At 37.1% G+C, this 16,623-nt stretch overlaps 1 protein-coding gene across 1 annotated transcript in view; it reads left to right on the plus strand.

Moving 5' to 3' along the window:
- Positions 1–15,651, plus strand: part of LOC306857467 (cadherin-18-like) — a 101,516-nt gene extending 85,865 nt beyond the window's left edge. Inside the window, exons 11-12 of the mRNA XM_079397425.1 lie at positions 10,055–10,306; positions 14,775–15,651. Of these exons, the coding sequence (XP_079253551.1) occupies positions 10,055–10,306; positions 14,775–15,328 (806 nt within the window). The 3' untranslated portion in view covers positions 15,329–15,651. The remainder of the gene's footprint in view (positions 1–10,054; positions 10,307–14,774) is intronic.
- Positions 15,652–16,623: the final 972 nt, after the last annotated feature.

The following is a 16,623-nucleotide window of genomic DNA, read 5'->3' on the forward strand; positions in this document are numbered from 1 at the left end:
TTAGGGTTATTAGGAGTTGTGCGTGAAAATCCCAGTAACTGAGCAGATTGTGAAATACTCAGACCGGCCCGTCTGGCACCAACAACCATGCCACGCTCAAAATTGCTTAAATCACCTTTCTTTCCCATTCTGACATTCAGTTTGGAGTTCAGGAGATTGTCTTGACCAGGACCACACCCCTAAATGCATTGAAGCAACTGCCATGTGATTGGTTGATTAGATAATTGCATTAATGAGAAATTTAACAGGTGTTCCTAATAATCCTTTAGGTGAGTGTATATATATATATGTATATATATATGTGTATATATATATATATACACACACACACACACACACACACACACACACACACACACACATATATATATATATATATATATATATATGTATATGTGTATATAATAGCTTAACTTTCATTGTTTTTTTAAACTGCAGTTTTAAAGTATGTTAATCTAATATCTCTAATGACCGTGATATTTATCAGTATAGAAATGAAGGCTGGTGGTCTGGATTAAAACATGAGTGGTGCTTGAAGAAAAGAGCTAGCGGCATTTCTCTGTCTCCTCTCTCTTTCATTCACACACATATGGTATTGTTTGCCTTAGCTCTAGATCGGCCTCAGGCAAACAGCAGGATCTTCAGGCTGCCCACACCGTGGCCCTCAACACTTCTGCCTCCTATTGAGTTTAACACCTGCTGGTGCTCAGGAGAGAAGAGCTCTGCTTACATACTGTGTACTCAAGAGTAGAAGTGGTTTTTATTTCTCACGGTGTACTCAAGAGTAGAAGTGGTTTTTATTTCTCACGGTGTGGTTTTTATCACAACTCTGTGGTCACATCTTTGGTCTGGTTTGGAAAATGTTCTGTATTTCACCATTTTTATTTTTCATTTTTGTTTGAAGCAAAGACACCAGTATGTCTCAGGCATTTAATGAGAGCATTAAGTGATATTAAATTTAAACTGAATATTTTATTTTATTTAGTACTGAGAGGGAACAAATCTGATGTAAGTCCACATTGCAACTTATTCTGACCAACAATCGCCCTGTTACAGAGGAAACGACAGACATGGAGAGCAAGATTGTTTTTTTTTAGTGGGTCTTTCAGGGATTTATCTAAAGTCATTTTTGCTCATCTAAACTGGATGGACAGAAATTATAATTAAATAATGAATATCGCAGACAATAAAGTGGACTATCTGTTGGATATCTGGTTAACGTCAGTTATCTTGAACCTCTAGATTTATTTATTAACCCATTATTGTGTAAATATTTCAGCCAATATCTTGTTTTTCTGAATAGATGATCACTCATTTTTCCCCACATCAGCTTATTACTGTGCTATTTGATTGTTTGTTTGTTTACCACAGCTGTAGACACTGTTTTAGGTGTCACGGTGCACACACGAGGGAGGAACCAGGAACACGCAGACGAGGATGTAAACTCAAATAACATACTTTACTGGGGACATCAAGGCAGGGCAAGACAAGGCAGAGCAAGACACAGACATCAAACACCGGGGATAACGAGTAGACCAGACAAAGTTTAACTGAACAGACAGGACTAATATACACAGGTAAATCATAGATAACGAGACGAACACGGCTAGACAAGAATTAACTAATGATTACGCTTAACAAGGACAGGAAACAAACCAAATATGGGCACAAGGGGCAGGAACACATGACAGACACACAACAGTTCCCTGACATAACTCCCCCCTCCCGAAAGGCTCGTCCCGAGCCTTAACAGTTCCATCGGGGAGGGGGGGTGGGCGCTCTGGAGGCCTCTCAGGACAGACACGGACCACAGGACGGGGACCTCCAGAGCGGAACAGACAGACAGGACCCATGGCGGAGCAGGGAGCTCAGGAGGCCATGGCAGGTGGTAACTGTGGCCATGGCATCCTTCTTCGGCCCACCCACTCCACCCAGAGCTCTACTACCCCCCCCCAAAATTTCCATGGGGAATCCAGGGGGTATCAGGAGCCCTCCGGGGCTAGACAGACAAAACAGTGCAAGACACGACAGAAACCCTCCAGGGTCAGACAAACACGACAGGACATCCCACAGGAACCAGAAGCCCTCCTGGGCTGGCTAGGAAGCTGAGTCTTCCTCTGGGCATGACGAGGAGTCAGGGGCCCTCACAGGGTCCCTCAGCAACCTCCTCCACTTCTGCGACAGGGGGGGCAAGCGGCTGCGACTGGCCTCCATGGCCACAATTCAAGGAGCCGCCTGCCCCAGACGAGTCTCCATGGACAAGACAAGACATGGCATGACAAGGTAAGTTTAAAATGTTCCTGTGGGCACAACAAACACAAACACGGCTCTCCTGGCCGTGACATGTGGACTTGATCCACGGAGAGGGTATCGGCGACCGGCAGGCTTGAGTCAGCGGCAATCCGGTGGGCTTGAGTCAGCGGCGGACCGGCGGGCATTGAGTCAGAGGCGGACCGGCGGGCATTGAGTCAGAGGCGGACCGGCGGCGTGCACAGGGGAGCCGCGGACGGCGGCGTGAACAGGGGGAGCCGCCGACGGCGGGTTGGCTTTCCCCGCGGACGGCAGCGTTGATCTCCCGCGAACGGCGGGCACGGTGAAGCCGCCGACGGTGGGTTGGCTTTCCCCACGGACGGCGGACTTGGGTGAACCGCAGGTGGCGGCGTGAACTCCCGCGAACGGCGGGCTCGGTGTGCCGCGAACGGCGGGCTCGGTGTGCCGCGGACGGCGGCGTGAACTCCCGCGAACGGCGGGCTCGGTGTGAGCGGCGAGGTTGGGATAGCCGCGGGCAGCGGCGGATATCTCCCGCGATCGGCGGGCTTGACTCAGCGGCGATCCCGCGGGCTTGACTTCAGGGCTCGCGGCCAGCGGACTCGCGGCACTCGTGGTGATCCCACCAAACTCCCACGCCCACTTGACGCGGGCTAAGGCAGGATGACGAGCGGCGACTTCCATGCCGCGAGGGACAGACAAACAGGAACAAACAAAAGACTTTTAAAAAACGGAAAACAAAACGAGGTGAAGGGGCGCCGCTTACTGTTTTGGTCTGGTCTTCTGTCACGGTGCACACACGAGGGAGGAACCAGGAACACGCAGACGAGGATGTAAACTCAAATAACATACTTTACTGGGGACATCAAGGCAGGGCAAGACAAGGCAGAGCAAGACACAGACATCAAACACCGGGGATAACGAGTAGACCAGACAAAGTTTAACTGAACAGACAGGACTAATATACACAGGTAAATCATAGATAACGAGACGAACACGGCTAGACAAGAATTAACTAATGATTACGCTTAACAAGGACAGGAAACAAACCAAATATGGGCACAAGGGGCAGGAACACATGACAGACACACAACAGTTCCCTGACATTAGGTGGTTTGGAAAATATTTAGTATGTCACTATTATTTTTAAGACCTTTAATATGTCTACTTATTGATTAAATATTGATCTTAAATATTTTTATTGAAATTATTGTATTCTTTAATAATATAATACTGCATAAATTCTAGTTTACCTGACAAAACTATTTTTGTAATGAAATTGACTTTTATTAAAAAAGGATGCATGGGTGGATGGATGGATCTCACAAGTGTTACATTTACATTTATTCATTTAGCTGACGCTTTTATCCAAAGCGACTTACAATTGCTATATATGTCAGAGGTTGCACGCCTCTGGAGCAACTAGGGGTTAAGTGTCTTGCTCAGGGACACATTGGTGTCTCACAGTGGATTCGAACCCGGGTCTCTCACACCAAAGGCATGTGTCTTATCCACTGCGCCATCACCACCCCATATCAGATAAGTGTTAGTGCCTGATCAAAATTTTAATATATATATGTGTGTCACGCAAATATTATTATATTATATTATGATGGATGAATAGATAGATCAACATTTAAACATCTAATTTAGTTTACTTTAAATTGGTGTTTGGCACAAAGACTAAACAGACTGTGACTGTTTACGTTTTGTGCTGATAGTCAAAGATCTGGGTACATGAAACTAATTATTAGCATTACAAAGATGCTGCTCAGATTGAGTGGCTTTTTTCTGGCTCTGAATTAAAAGATTTTAGCTAAACAAAGATGTTCAAAATAAATGAGGTCTCCCCGGCTGGCACCTGGCTTGGGCTGTTTTTCAAACGTGCTACCTCAAAGTGTCAGCTTTATTTATTTATTCATATCAGATGCTGAATTTGAGCGAGAAACACAACCTAACTTCACAATTACTCAGAATAAGTCTTCCTTTGATTATTGTGTTGGTGCCAAATCATCACGATGACATTTTCTTTTCCCTTTTTTTTCATGGGCAATTAAACCAGCGCTCAGATCTCTAAACGACCCAGTTACTTTAATAGATCAATTGATTTCTGAAGGCATCTTTTTGCATGTTTGCACAGAGAAGGACCTTTCTAGTACAGCCTCTCATCAGAGGAGTTGAAGGCTGTTGCTGTCAGGCTGATGATATTTGGGAATTTTAATTAGTCGGTGTGTCACTCAGATATCCTGCCACTGCAGTGAAGGTTGAAGTGTTGTTATGTGACAGAACGTGGCTGTTTTCCCACTGAAAGCTTCTTTTTATTGCCTAATTTTTACTCTCAGTGTTTTTTCCAATTAGTTGTTTTACGGGGAAGATAAATCAGCGGATATTCTGACAGTATTGCTGAGGTTAGGGCATGCCGCTGTATTGCTTAGATATTTTATAATTCTATGAAATACTTTATTTCAGTTCTTTGATAACTTATTAACCACACTATGCTGATGTTTTAAGTTCTTTGAAATCAGAGACCAAACAGACTGTAACCACTTAGCAGTATTATGCCCAAAATCCACACTTTATATCAGGTTTCTGGTATAAATGGCAATCAAAAATTATATAAAGTGCTGTAATGTAATGTAACTAGCAGTCATTATAGTATTAGTTCACTGTCTGCTTAATATCTGCTAACAGTTTATTTTGATAGTCCTCAACTAACTCTCATTCATTTACAACATCATGTCATCTGACTCTCATTAGAGTGTTAGTAGTGTTAGGTTAGGGTTAGTAGAGTTAAGTAGTTAACATGTACTTGCAAAGTTATTTACCATCAAAATAAAGTGCTAGCAGATATTAAGCAGACAGTGAACTAATACTATAATGACTGCTAGTTGACGTAGTTACGGATAGTTATTTGTTACTAAAAGTTTACTACTTTTGTTATCACTTTATAATAAGTTTCTATTTGTTAACATTTAGCTTTAACAAATTAAGCTTTTTCCTTTTTTTTTTTTTAATGGTTGATGTTAATATAATAAAATTTACAGCAAAAATAGCAAATAACAATACACATGAAAACCAAAACAAGAAATACAGTACATAAGAAAAGTGTAATTTATTCACCTACTTTTTTTGTTGCTATTGAATAATGAATGCCCTTTCATTTTGACTTTAAATTACTGCTCTCCTGTGCACATTCCTATGCAGTTGCTAGGGTGTTCTGTGTGGTCGTTAGGGTGATTCTAGTCCTGTGGTGTGGATTTTTTCATCGCATGCCAGAGAAAATGCTTAAAAAAGCCTGCTTAGAAAAATAATACCCCAACAAGGTGTTTGAGGTTTTATTCAAATGGTGAAGGATGAATTATTCGCTGGAGTTTAATATTTTAGGCTTGGATTTTGTTCAAATCCCTAACCTTGAGTATGAGCCATAGAAACAGTGCTGCTTTCCATGTAGACCCTCATGAATAAAAGCTTTGCTACAAGTGCACAGACTGTGTTGCATAACAGACATTTGAGGGCTGCTTTTGACAAAGATAAATGATTAAAAACAATGGACTTAAAACAAGCGTGTAAATATTGAGCCGAGAAACAGCGTGCGCACCAAGCGCCTGCCAAACGTTTGTGTAGTAAGCAGTTTTTTCCATCAACTCACCCGTTCAGAACCAGCTCATAGAAATGGCAGTATTTGTATAAAATACAATCAAAATGGCCCTTTTTCCTGCTGAAGTGGGCAAAATGTGACCTCCTGCTCACCACGGGGCAGCTGTTTGCCCCGCTTCAAATTAAATATGAATTAAAAAAACGGTTTTGGGAATTCAATTCTAGACACATTGACTTGTGTCAAAGCATCCATAATCTGCAACAAATAACTGAAATATATTCATCTTTGCAAAGAAGAGCCGATTGACATCGCAAGTGCTTGACATCTCAAATGAGCATTTTGAGAGAGTTGAGCGAAGCAGAAAATCGAAAACGAATTAATTGGCTATGGAGTGCTTGCCACCAATCAAACAGAAGCTCATTAGCATAAACACATTGACCAATAGAAATTAATTCTTAATTTAAATAGATATTAATAGTTGTTTGGAAGCATTGTGCGTGATAAGGTTGAGTAAGGCCTTGTTTTCCCCCAGATCGGTTGTAGGTTGGTTGTTTTCCGGACTGAGATGTTGGCAGATGTGAAGGTGGTGGTTTCAGTCTGGCTTTGTGTCCTGGACATACAGCTTATTTTCTCACATGTCAGTTTGAGCAGTGTTGCAGTGCAATTAGAGACAGTGTGCTGTCAGCCACCAGCAGGTGAGGACGACACGTCAACATAAACCAAGACAGTAATGCTTCCCTCTCTACAAAGATTGAACCTTTTTCCGTTTATTCGTTTTAAGCAACATCTGGGGAATGGCTTATGACTTCAGAGATAGAAGCTATTTTTTGTTTTGGGAGTTCATGAGCATGCAAGAAATAAACTTTTCCATTAAAATCCAATGTTCTCTGCCTGCATTTGATTTTCTGCAGTTTTTCTCTTTATGAGGGCATATATGAAACCACCTGGACAAACCTTTGGGTTACACACTTCATTTGAATGAATTCCTTTAAAAAGGGAATAAATAGATACATCATCACATTTGAAATTAAATCAACTCATATTAAATGGCATAATACTGTATGTCTAACCAGAGGCGAACTGGCCATCTGGAGCACCGGGAGTTTTCCCGGTGGGCCGCTTTACAATGTGGGCCAGTCAACAAAAGAAACCAACTTTTAAGTCGAGAAATTTAAGTTGTGAAGTCTGACAAAAATAAAAAATGCATTGCCTCTTTGGGCTTTCTTACATGTCTGACCCTGCAAGCAAGATTTCTAGTATCTTGTAATGTCTGCGATGTTGACGTCAGATTCATAGGGGAGTAGATTTCAGCCTTTGCATCTCTCTTGTTCTTTCAGTCTCTCTTTTTTTGATCATGCATTACAGTATATTATTTAGAAATGTCTGTTCTCTGTAGTGTCTCTGTGATTATTAATGGGACACAGTTGGGTGCCAGGAGTGAGAGCTTTTTGTGTCTGCGCAGGTGTTTAATGCTGCTGGCAGGAAATGTTTTTCTTAGCTGCAAGACACACAGCAGCTTCTGACATACCCATATGTGTGCATCATCCATGTTAAAATCCATATGTATGCGCACATCCACATGACATGTAATGCAATAAGTATCTGTCAAGTAATATGGACCATATTTAAGCATGTTTTTGAGAGGTGAAAAGAAATACAGTATCACTGTATAACATATTATTGTTCATATTAATTATTATTTTATTATTAATATTATACACTTTAATAATATTAATCAAGCCACTTATCGCCACCTACCTCTGTGTCGGCGTGATCAATGACAAATGTTGGTAATATAAATTTTTTTCTCATTTCCATATTGCATAAAACATAATATTTAATGTAATAGATGTATTTTACTCAGAGGTTGATTAAGAGTGATTTTGTTTATAAACAATATCTCTTCATAAAGGTAAAGGTTGATATCAAGTGATTTTACTCAAAAGCAGCTGTCTATCAGTAGTCTGTAATATGCCACATAGGCCTCTAATGGACTTGAATTCAAACGTTGCTCAGATCGGATGTGCCGTGCCCCTCTCTCTTGCTATTTGACTCATTTGCTGCTCAATTTCATTTGATTTGCCCGTATCCTTGTCCATCTAGAATGCTTAGAATCGCAGGGATTGCTGGAGGATGTGATGAAAAGTTCAGAAAGAGCGAGATGGAGGCTCATTAGGTTGATTCTCGGGTTAAGAGCTTTGCTCTCTTTGCTGTAGGCAGCCAGTATTAGACAGACCTCGCGTGTTCAGGGCTCAGAGAATGTGAGTTCTCCCATTAAAAGCCCATCTGTGGGAATGGGGCTCCTAAATGCTCTGAAACGGCACACTCGGGCAGAGAGCTTCGGCAAGAGTGGCCTGTGCTCAAACCAGGCTAATTTAATATAATGATCTCTTATCTGCCCTCTTTCTTCCTCTCTGTTTTTCTTCTCATTCTCTCTTAGTCTCTGTCTTTATCATCGTCTGTTATCGCTCTCACTCGTTACTTCTGCTTTTCACCCTCACATTTTCCTCATTTTCTTCTTTTTAATTCATTTCAGTTGAATTCATTATTGTTTTGTTACCATTTATTTGCCTTTTGTGTTTCTTTGACTTTGGGCACTTTTAACCCTGTGGACTTCATCCTTTTTTTCTTTCTTTTTTTCAACTAACAATGTCCAACAGAGTTTGTATGCATCACAAGAAAATCATTTTGCCACAAACATTATTTCTCTTGAACAACAAAAGTCATTCAGTGGTCAGTGTGGGTGGTAGCTTTTTAAACATTTTTGAACTAATTTGTAATAACTAATAATAATAACTATTAGTAAAATATACTATATATTGTACTGTATCATTTCACAACATTTTATGTGTCCGAAATACAGAGAATTCAATAAAATCTTCACACGTTTTCCACAATTTGAGAGACAGCATATTGGGAAATGATGCTTTAAAAAACTATTCTGATATTTGTTTGTTCACACATGACATCTAATATTTCTTTTTTGACCCTGCTGTCTCCTTGGCAGCTGAGTACATTATTATTTTTTTCTTTTCTTTTTTGGTTTTGGTAAAGGTGGTAATTACAGAAAACAGACACAATTATAGACACATTCATAATTTGTGTAAAAATGTAAATAATTTTCCCCAAAAATAAATAAAAAAGGAAGTAGACTCTTTAGTCTGTTTAGATTGTGATCCGGCTCCGGTTGACCTAATTAATGCAGCCTAAAAATCCTTTAACGGATTTGAATTATAGAAATGCAATAGTGTATTATGTGTAAACCAGGTTAAAGAGATTTAATCTAGATTTAAACTGACAGAGTGTGTCTGCTTCCCAAACAGTGTTAGGTAGATTGTTCCAGAGTTTGGGCACTAAATAGGAAAACGATCTCCCGCACGCAGTTGATTTTGATATTCTAGGTATTACCAAATGGCCAGAGTTTTGAGATCGCAGCGGACGTGAAGGACTATAATGTGATAAGAGCTCACTCAAATACTGAGGTGCCAAAACATTCAGGGCTTTATAGGTAATTAGAGTAGAGAGTATAGGTCGTAATTTAGATATATATTTAAGATGGAAACATTTTACAAATGCTAGAAACATGTTTTTGGAAGGAAAGATTGCTATCAAAAAGTGATATTAATGATCACTGTTGTTATTGTTGTTGTTGTATGATTGGTTTTCATATATCATAAACAAAACAACACCATCTCATGGTTATTATTTTGTCTAATCCTATTAATATTAACTATTTTACATTTTGGAAAAATGGTGGCTTATTTTATATGTATTTATTTCTCATTCATGTCTTCAAATGACCTGCATAAAATCAGCTCTTACGCCCCACTGATGGTTATGTTCATCTTACGTATTTTTCTTAAAATCTTGTTTTTGTATGATTCACATTGTATGAATTTGTAAAATAGGTAAATTTTCCCATAATATTAGGCTGAAATAAATGACGAAGGCCTGTTTTTTTAGACTATTTTGTAATGTGGCAGCCATATAACAAAGAAAACAAGTTGAAATCTGTCACTGTTCACTCCCCCTCCTGTTCCAGAATCATGTGGATTTTTTTTTTTCATTTAGCAAAAGATGTCAAGTTTCAAAAAGCTATTTAAAGCCAGAAATGTGATCTGAAGCCATCTGATAGCTTTGAAAGTGCTTTCTGACTAATTGTGACCTTATCTGTGTGTCTGTCCTCAGACAGCACTGCCAGCATCATCGCCAGACGGCGGCGGTTCCACAGACTGACCCAGGAACTGTACGAGCTCCCAGTGGTGGTGTGGGATGACGGGGAACCCATCCTGAGCAGTACCAGTACCCTGACGCTCAGGGTGTGTTCCTGCCAGAGAGGCACCAGACTGAAGATCTGCCAGGGAGAAGCCTTCCTCTCCTCCGCAGGCCTCAGCACGGGCGCTCTCATAGCCATACTGCTCTGTGTGCTGATTTTACTGGGTGAGTTAAACCTGGAAATGATGCCAGAGTATTTTGCCAGGGCCAGTTTTATATATATATATATATATATATATATATATATATATAAATAACATACACACATCATCCTTCAGATTATTAAAGAACAACATAATTAAAAACACATGAACAGGGCCAAAAGAAACACTGTATAGGAGGTCAATATAAGTGCTGTTGTTTATAGGTAATGTGATATGGCATTCGTAAAGCTTTTAGCTTATTTAACATACATATTTTTGAGTAAAACAAATATTAAGAATGAATAATCTAATGCAGGGTTTTGAAGAGTTATGGATGTTAGGTGATAATATTATTGATTAATTTAAATGAATGACTGGTAAACAATTAAATAGGTACATATTAAAAATAGTAAATAATGTTTAATAAAATAATATTATATATAACATTATATAGTATACGATTCAAGTAAATTTAACATTATTTGCTATTTTTAATATATAATTATAAAAAAAAAAAAATTATTCACCAGTCATTTTATTAAATAAGCAATAACATTATATGTATGTATATGTAATATCGGTATCATTGCACTAATACCAGTAATACTACTAATAATGATATTTTACTAATAATACTTCCAAAAAATGAAATATAAAATAAAATCAATTTGATTAAAAACATATTTTCTGATATATATATATATATATATATATATATATATATATATATCTTTATTCTGTATTATATTATAATTTCATTATTTACTATTTTTATTTGATTTTAAATAAATTGTTTAAATACTATATTTATAAATATTACATTTAATAGAATTGAATCATAATAATATTAAATAGTAAATAATGTTTAATAAAATATATCATGTACTAATATTTTTAATTTAGTGGAACTGAATAATAAAGAAAATAAGACATTTTTCTAAAATACATATTTTGGTAAATCAGATGGGTTTTCTTCTTTAACTATAACTTTAACCTAACTTTAGTATTCACAGCAGGATTCTGGCATTCATTGTCATAATTCCAGTTGACCCAGACCTGTTTAAGTCTTGACTTTTCCTCTTTCACATTGTAAACCTGTGGATCAAAAGTAAGGGGCGTACTTAAAGGATTTCACGGGTCCCACAACAGCAGGTGAAGGGTCATGACCGCATCAAAATGTCATGAAGAGAATGTTTTAGTATTCACAGCAGGGCAGATAGTGGTGAGCGGGAGGACAGCATGAATAAATGAACACCATGATGAAACTATGATAATACAGTTATAATCCAGTAAATTAAAGTGTTATAGTCTACTACAATTTGCAGGAGTAGTCATACATTTCTGTTGTTGAACATATACAGTACACATTTTTAATGATTAAAAAGTCATAGTAAAGACTTATATTGTCAGAAAATATTTTTATTTTCTGCTCTTTTTAACTTCATCAAGTATTCATCAAAGAATCAAAGAAAAAAGTATTACATGTTCCAAAAAACAATATGAAGCAGCACAACGGTTTCAACACTCATAATACATCAGCAAATTAGAATGATTTCTGAAGGATCATGTGACACTGACAACTGGAGTAATGATGCTGATTGCTGAAAAGTATATTAAAATAGGAAACCAGTTTTAGAAATTGCAATAAGATTTCACAATATTAAAGTTTTTTTTTCTGTAGTTTTTATCAAATAAATAAATCATTGATGAGCAGAAGAGACTCCCTTAAAAAACCATTAAAAATCTCACTGATCCAAAATATTTGAGTGGCTGTGTGTGTGTGTGTGTGTGTGTGTGTGTGTGTGTGTCTATATACATACATATATGTAGGCCATAAAACATGATGTCTGTTAAAAGAAAAAGTTTAATTTTCTTGATTACTCTTTATTATTCAATTCTATTATACAAAAAAGTATATGATATATTATATTGTATTGTGTACTTTTTTACTTATGTTTAAATATTATTTTATATTATTTAGTTCTATGAAAGGATAAATATGGTAAATGAACAATTATTTAAATTTTGAATTATTTGAATTATTTAAATAAAATGTAAATAACTTAAAATTAGTAAATATTTGTCAAGTACATAATATAGAGTAAAACACTGTAGATGTTTATTTATAAGGAGTGTGTGAAATGTTCAATATTTTATTTATTATATATTTTATTTAAAAATTTTACTATTCTTAATATGTACCTCTAATAATAAAAAAACTTCAATAATGCTATTAGCTAATTTTATAAATATGTTTAAATATACATATATCTACATATATGGGTATATTTAAAAATAGTAAATAATATTTTATATTATAATATAAATAAAATAATTATATAATATAATATTATAAGCCAAAATATATAGAGTGAGACTAAAGAAAAGGAAGAAGAATTGAGGAAGGTTACAAAAGTAAAGTATATTTTACAGAAAGGGCCGTGGTAAATGTAGAAAACAGTATAGAAAAGAGTATAAAACAGTGGAACAACAGATGTGTGGAAATTTGCGAACACAAAGGTGTGAGAGACAGAGAGTGAGCCGCTGACAGGTTTGTATTAACGGTGCGAGTTGAAGAAAGTGAGCAGCGTATGTAATAGTCCTCTCTCATGCAGACATTCCCACCTCTCCTCCTCTCATGGGCTGCTCTCATCCCTTTCCTCCCTCTCTCCGGGCCTGGATGGATGGGTTAGGTCTCACTTCACGGCTGTGATGCTCTCCTGTTCAAAAGCGAGAGATTTTCAGCACTCACCCTAGCTAGCAGCTGCCGGGGCTAAATATAGTCCTGAACCTCGCTGCGTTCGGCACATCCCTGCTCAAACATGTCTCTGTTTGCATGTCCCTGCTAAAATCTACTTGTTGATAAAATCTCCCTCCTACCACTCCGCAAATCTGCTTGGTAGATTTACTGGCTTTAGCAGAGCTGATTACATCGAGATACTTGTTTGTTAGCAAACACTGAACAGAATGTGTCACTTTTTCTGTTTTGTGTTACAGCACAATGGTGTGGTTGCTGTGAAATATTCATACAACAGAATGCAATATATTTTGTTGTCTTTGTCTACCAAAATTGCCAAATTTGGACAGCATTCAGAGCTGGAGTCAAGATCACATATTACAAGAGCCGAGCAATTTCGCTAGTTAGGAATATCCACACAATAATAATATATTTTAATTATTTATTTTATTTAGTGTGTATCTGTATATAATTTAAAAAATAATAATAATTACATTTTTTTATTTTTAATGGAAACACTTAAAACATTTCTTTCTTTTTTTAAGATTTTTCAAGATTTAAGATGTTGTAAATTTACTATTTTAATGGTATGATAAGATTTATTTAAATTTTAAGATTTAAGATGTTTCCCATGTACACGACATTAGAAATGGGGTCATGAAAAAGTGCTTTCATAAAGCTTTAGTCGTGTCAGCTAATAGTGTATCAGTGAAGTGAAAGCTCATCTAGACTAATGTGCGATATTGACTTGCTGTTCATTTGTCGTGGCTCTTTCCATTCTAATGGGATATGAAAGAATCATCATTCATTTGCACTGATCTCTGCTGGCCCTGATGTGTTTGCTTGTTCATGCATTGACGAAGCTTCACACCTGCTTTTGCCTCATCCTGATAATGTTCCGCACGTCTCCTACTGCGTGACACATTCACCGTAGTGCAATAATGTTCCCTGTATTTGTTCTTCTTGTGTTTTATATATAGACACTTTGCAGATTATTGCGGAAATTTTCACCAAACACTATTGGTAAAAAACAAACAAAAATATATATAATATTTTAAAAAGTTAAGGATGTTTAAGTGTAAAATTATAAAAAATACTATTTTTTAATTTTATATGAAATGCATGCTTCCAAAGCATATTTTACAAAAAAAAACAATAATAATAATAATAAATCAAAGGCAAAAATCTAAAAACAAAGTGGTGTTCCGAATTTGAGGTTGATATCACAAAAAATACCAAACGTTTCAACTGAAGGAAATTGGTTCCCCATTTATTTCCGATGCTGTCATTTTTTACCATAAACAGTAATCAAAAGAGTGACTTTTTTCTGTGTAATTTAACCTTTTCTAATCATGTCCATGATTTATTTATTTTTTTCTCTGTGTGTGTGTGTGTGTGTGTGTGTGTGTTCGTGTCCACATAGCTAGAGCAAAACATTTACCAAGTTTCATACCATTCCAATTAAGTGAAAAATTATTAAAATATAAATATAAAAATAATAATAAAAATATATATATATATTAAACCAAACCAGAGGGTTAATTTGTTTGCTCTTTTTTTTTTTTTTTGGGGGGGGGGGGGGGGGGGGGGGTTGTTTTGTTTGTTTAGTTTTTTTTGGGGGGGGGGGGGTTCAACGGTGAATGTTCATGTAATGAGACGATATAATATATAATGAGAATTCAGGTTTATGAATATTAATCAGTTGTGCCATTTTATTTTATATAATCTGCAGCATTTTTCTTGTTCCTCGCAGCCATCGTGATTCTCTTCATTACACTGCGACGAAGCAAAAAGGAGCCGTTGATCATCTCGGAGGAGGACATTCGTGAGAACGTGGTGACGTATGACGATGAAGGAGGTGGAGAGGAGGACACCGAGGCCTTCGACATCATCGCCCTCCGGAACCCAGCCGCCGCTGAGGAGCTCAAGTTCCGTCGGGACGTCCGGCCCGAGTGCATCCGCCCGTGGTCATCACGGAGACCGGCCCGTAGCCGTCTCAGCCCCTCGTCCCTGGACATCGATGAGGAAATGGACGTCGGGGAGTTTATCAAACAGAGGGTGGCCGAGGCGGATCAGGATACTAGCGTACCGCCCTACGATTCTTTACAGACCTACGCCTACGAGGGTCAAGGGTCACCAGCAGGCTCCATCAGCTCGCTCGGGTCGGCTGGAGCTCATTCCGAACTGGATTACAACTCCGTGGACAACTGGGGTCCAAAATTCGAGAAAATAGCAGAGCTTTATGGAGAGGAAGTTGAAACGGCGTCTGAATCCACTGAAAAGGCAGATTCGGAGAAGCAGACATAAGTATTTGTCAACGTCAGAGAAAACTGTGATATAAAACAAAAAAACAAAAAAAACACTGCTCTTTTTCGACATCTGCCATCACGGTTTCATCAGTACAATAAGACACTCCTGGACTGCTGCGCTGCCGTAATTCTACAGCTGTAAAGTCCGACTGACTGCCCTTTTTCTCTCATTTCTTTTGGATGTTTGGAGCGCTAAATCCCAACAAAACAAGAATGATTTTGAAAAGAAAATGTAATAAAAAAACTAATGAAAATAAGGAAGCTATTTTATCTGGTGTATATTTTTTATTGCTCAATAAAGTCCTGAATTCCTGACACATGAATATATGTAATGTTATCCTTTACTGTTGTTATTTTAAATAAATATAAATATATATATATATATATATTTTTTTTTTTGTGATAACTTTTTCAAGCTGTTCAAAAAAAATTTAATTCTTGTTTAATGTTTTCAGAAATCTAACATTCTAGAGATAAAGCACCAATTGTGAACTTTTCTCATCAAATCAACTCCTTCAGTTTGTAGTTAAGGACCAATGAACACAATAATTAGAAATTGTATGTATATATATATATATATATATATATATATATATATATATACACACACACACACACACACACACACACACACACACACATATATATATATATATATATATATATGTGTGTGTGTGTGTGTATATAAAATACTTGAGTATATATACTTTCCAATGCAGTTTCATGTGACATTTTACATTTTTATGAAAAAGTCTAAAGTGCCTAATTTTCTTTGTATAAATTACTGAGTCAATTACCTACACATGCTATATTTCCCACTAGAATATATTAGAGTAGACTGACATATTGAATGTTACTTCAGGCTTCTCTACTCCACCGCATCATTCAATTTTAATGTGGAAATCGTACTGAAAATCATCTAAACCCTGTTGGCCCAGATTTGCCTTGAAGCATTTAAATTATTGCAAATAAACATTTTCATAATTGCTGACTTCATATACAGTACAGGCTCTTTTCCAAAATCTAGTGAGCTCTCCCTCGCTGTCAACAGCCTACACAGACAGCTGCTTTCCCTAGGTACCTCATAAGTGACATAAGCTGTTATGCTTCTCTGATATGTATAAAAACACATTTCGAACATAAGTTAAAAATCCATTTTAAATTTGATTTAGCCATTTATAAGAACAGTATTCGGTGATCTATAATCATTTTTCTCGTCCCATCCACCATCTTGGATTTCCTTCACTTGCATTGTAACAAGGTGTCTTATGAAACAGCATAATTAAACTCCCT

This window comes from Barbus barbus, assembly GCF_936440315.1.
Source record: "Barbus barbus genome assembly, chromosome: 38".
NCBI classification, from domain to species: Eukaryota; Metazoa; Chordata; class Actinopteri; order Cypriniformes; family Cyprinidae; genus Barbus; species Barbus barbus.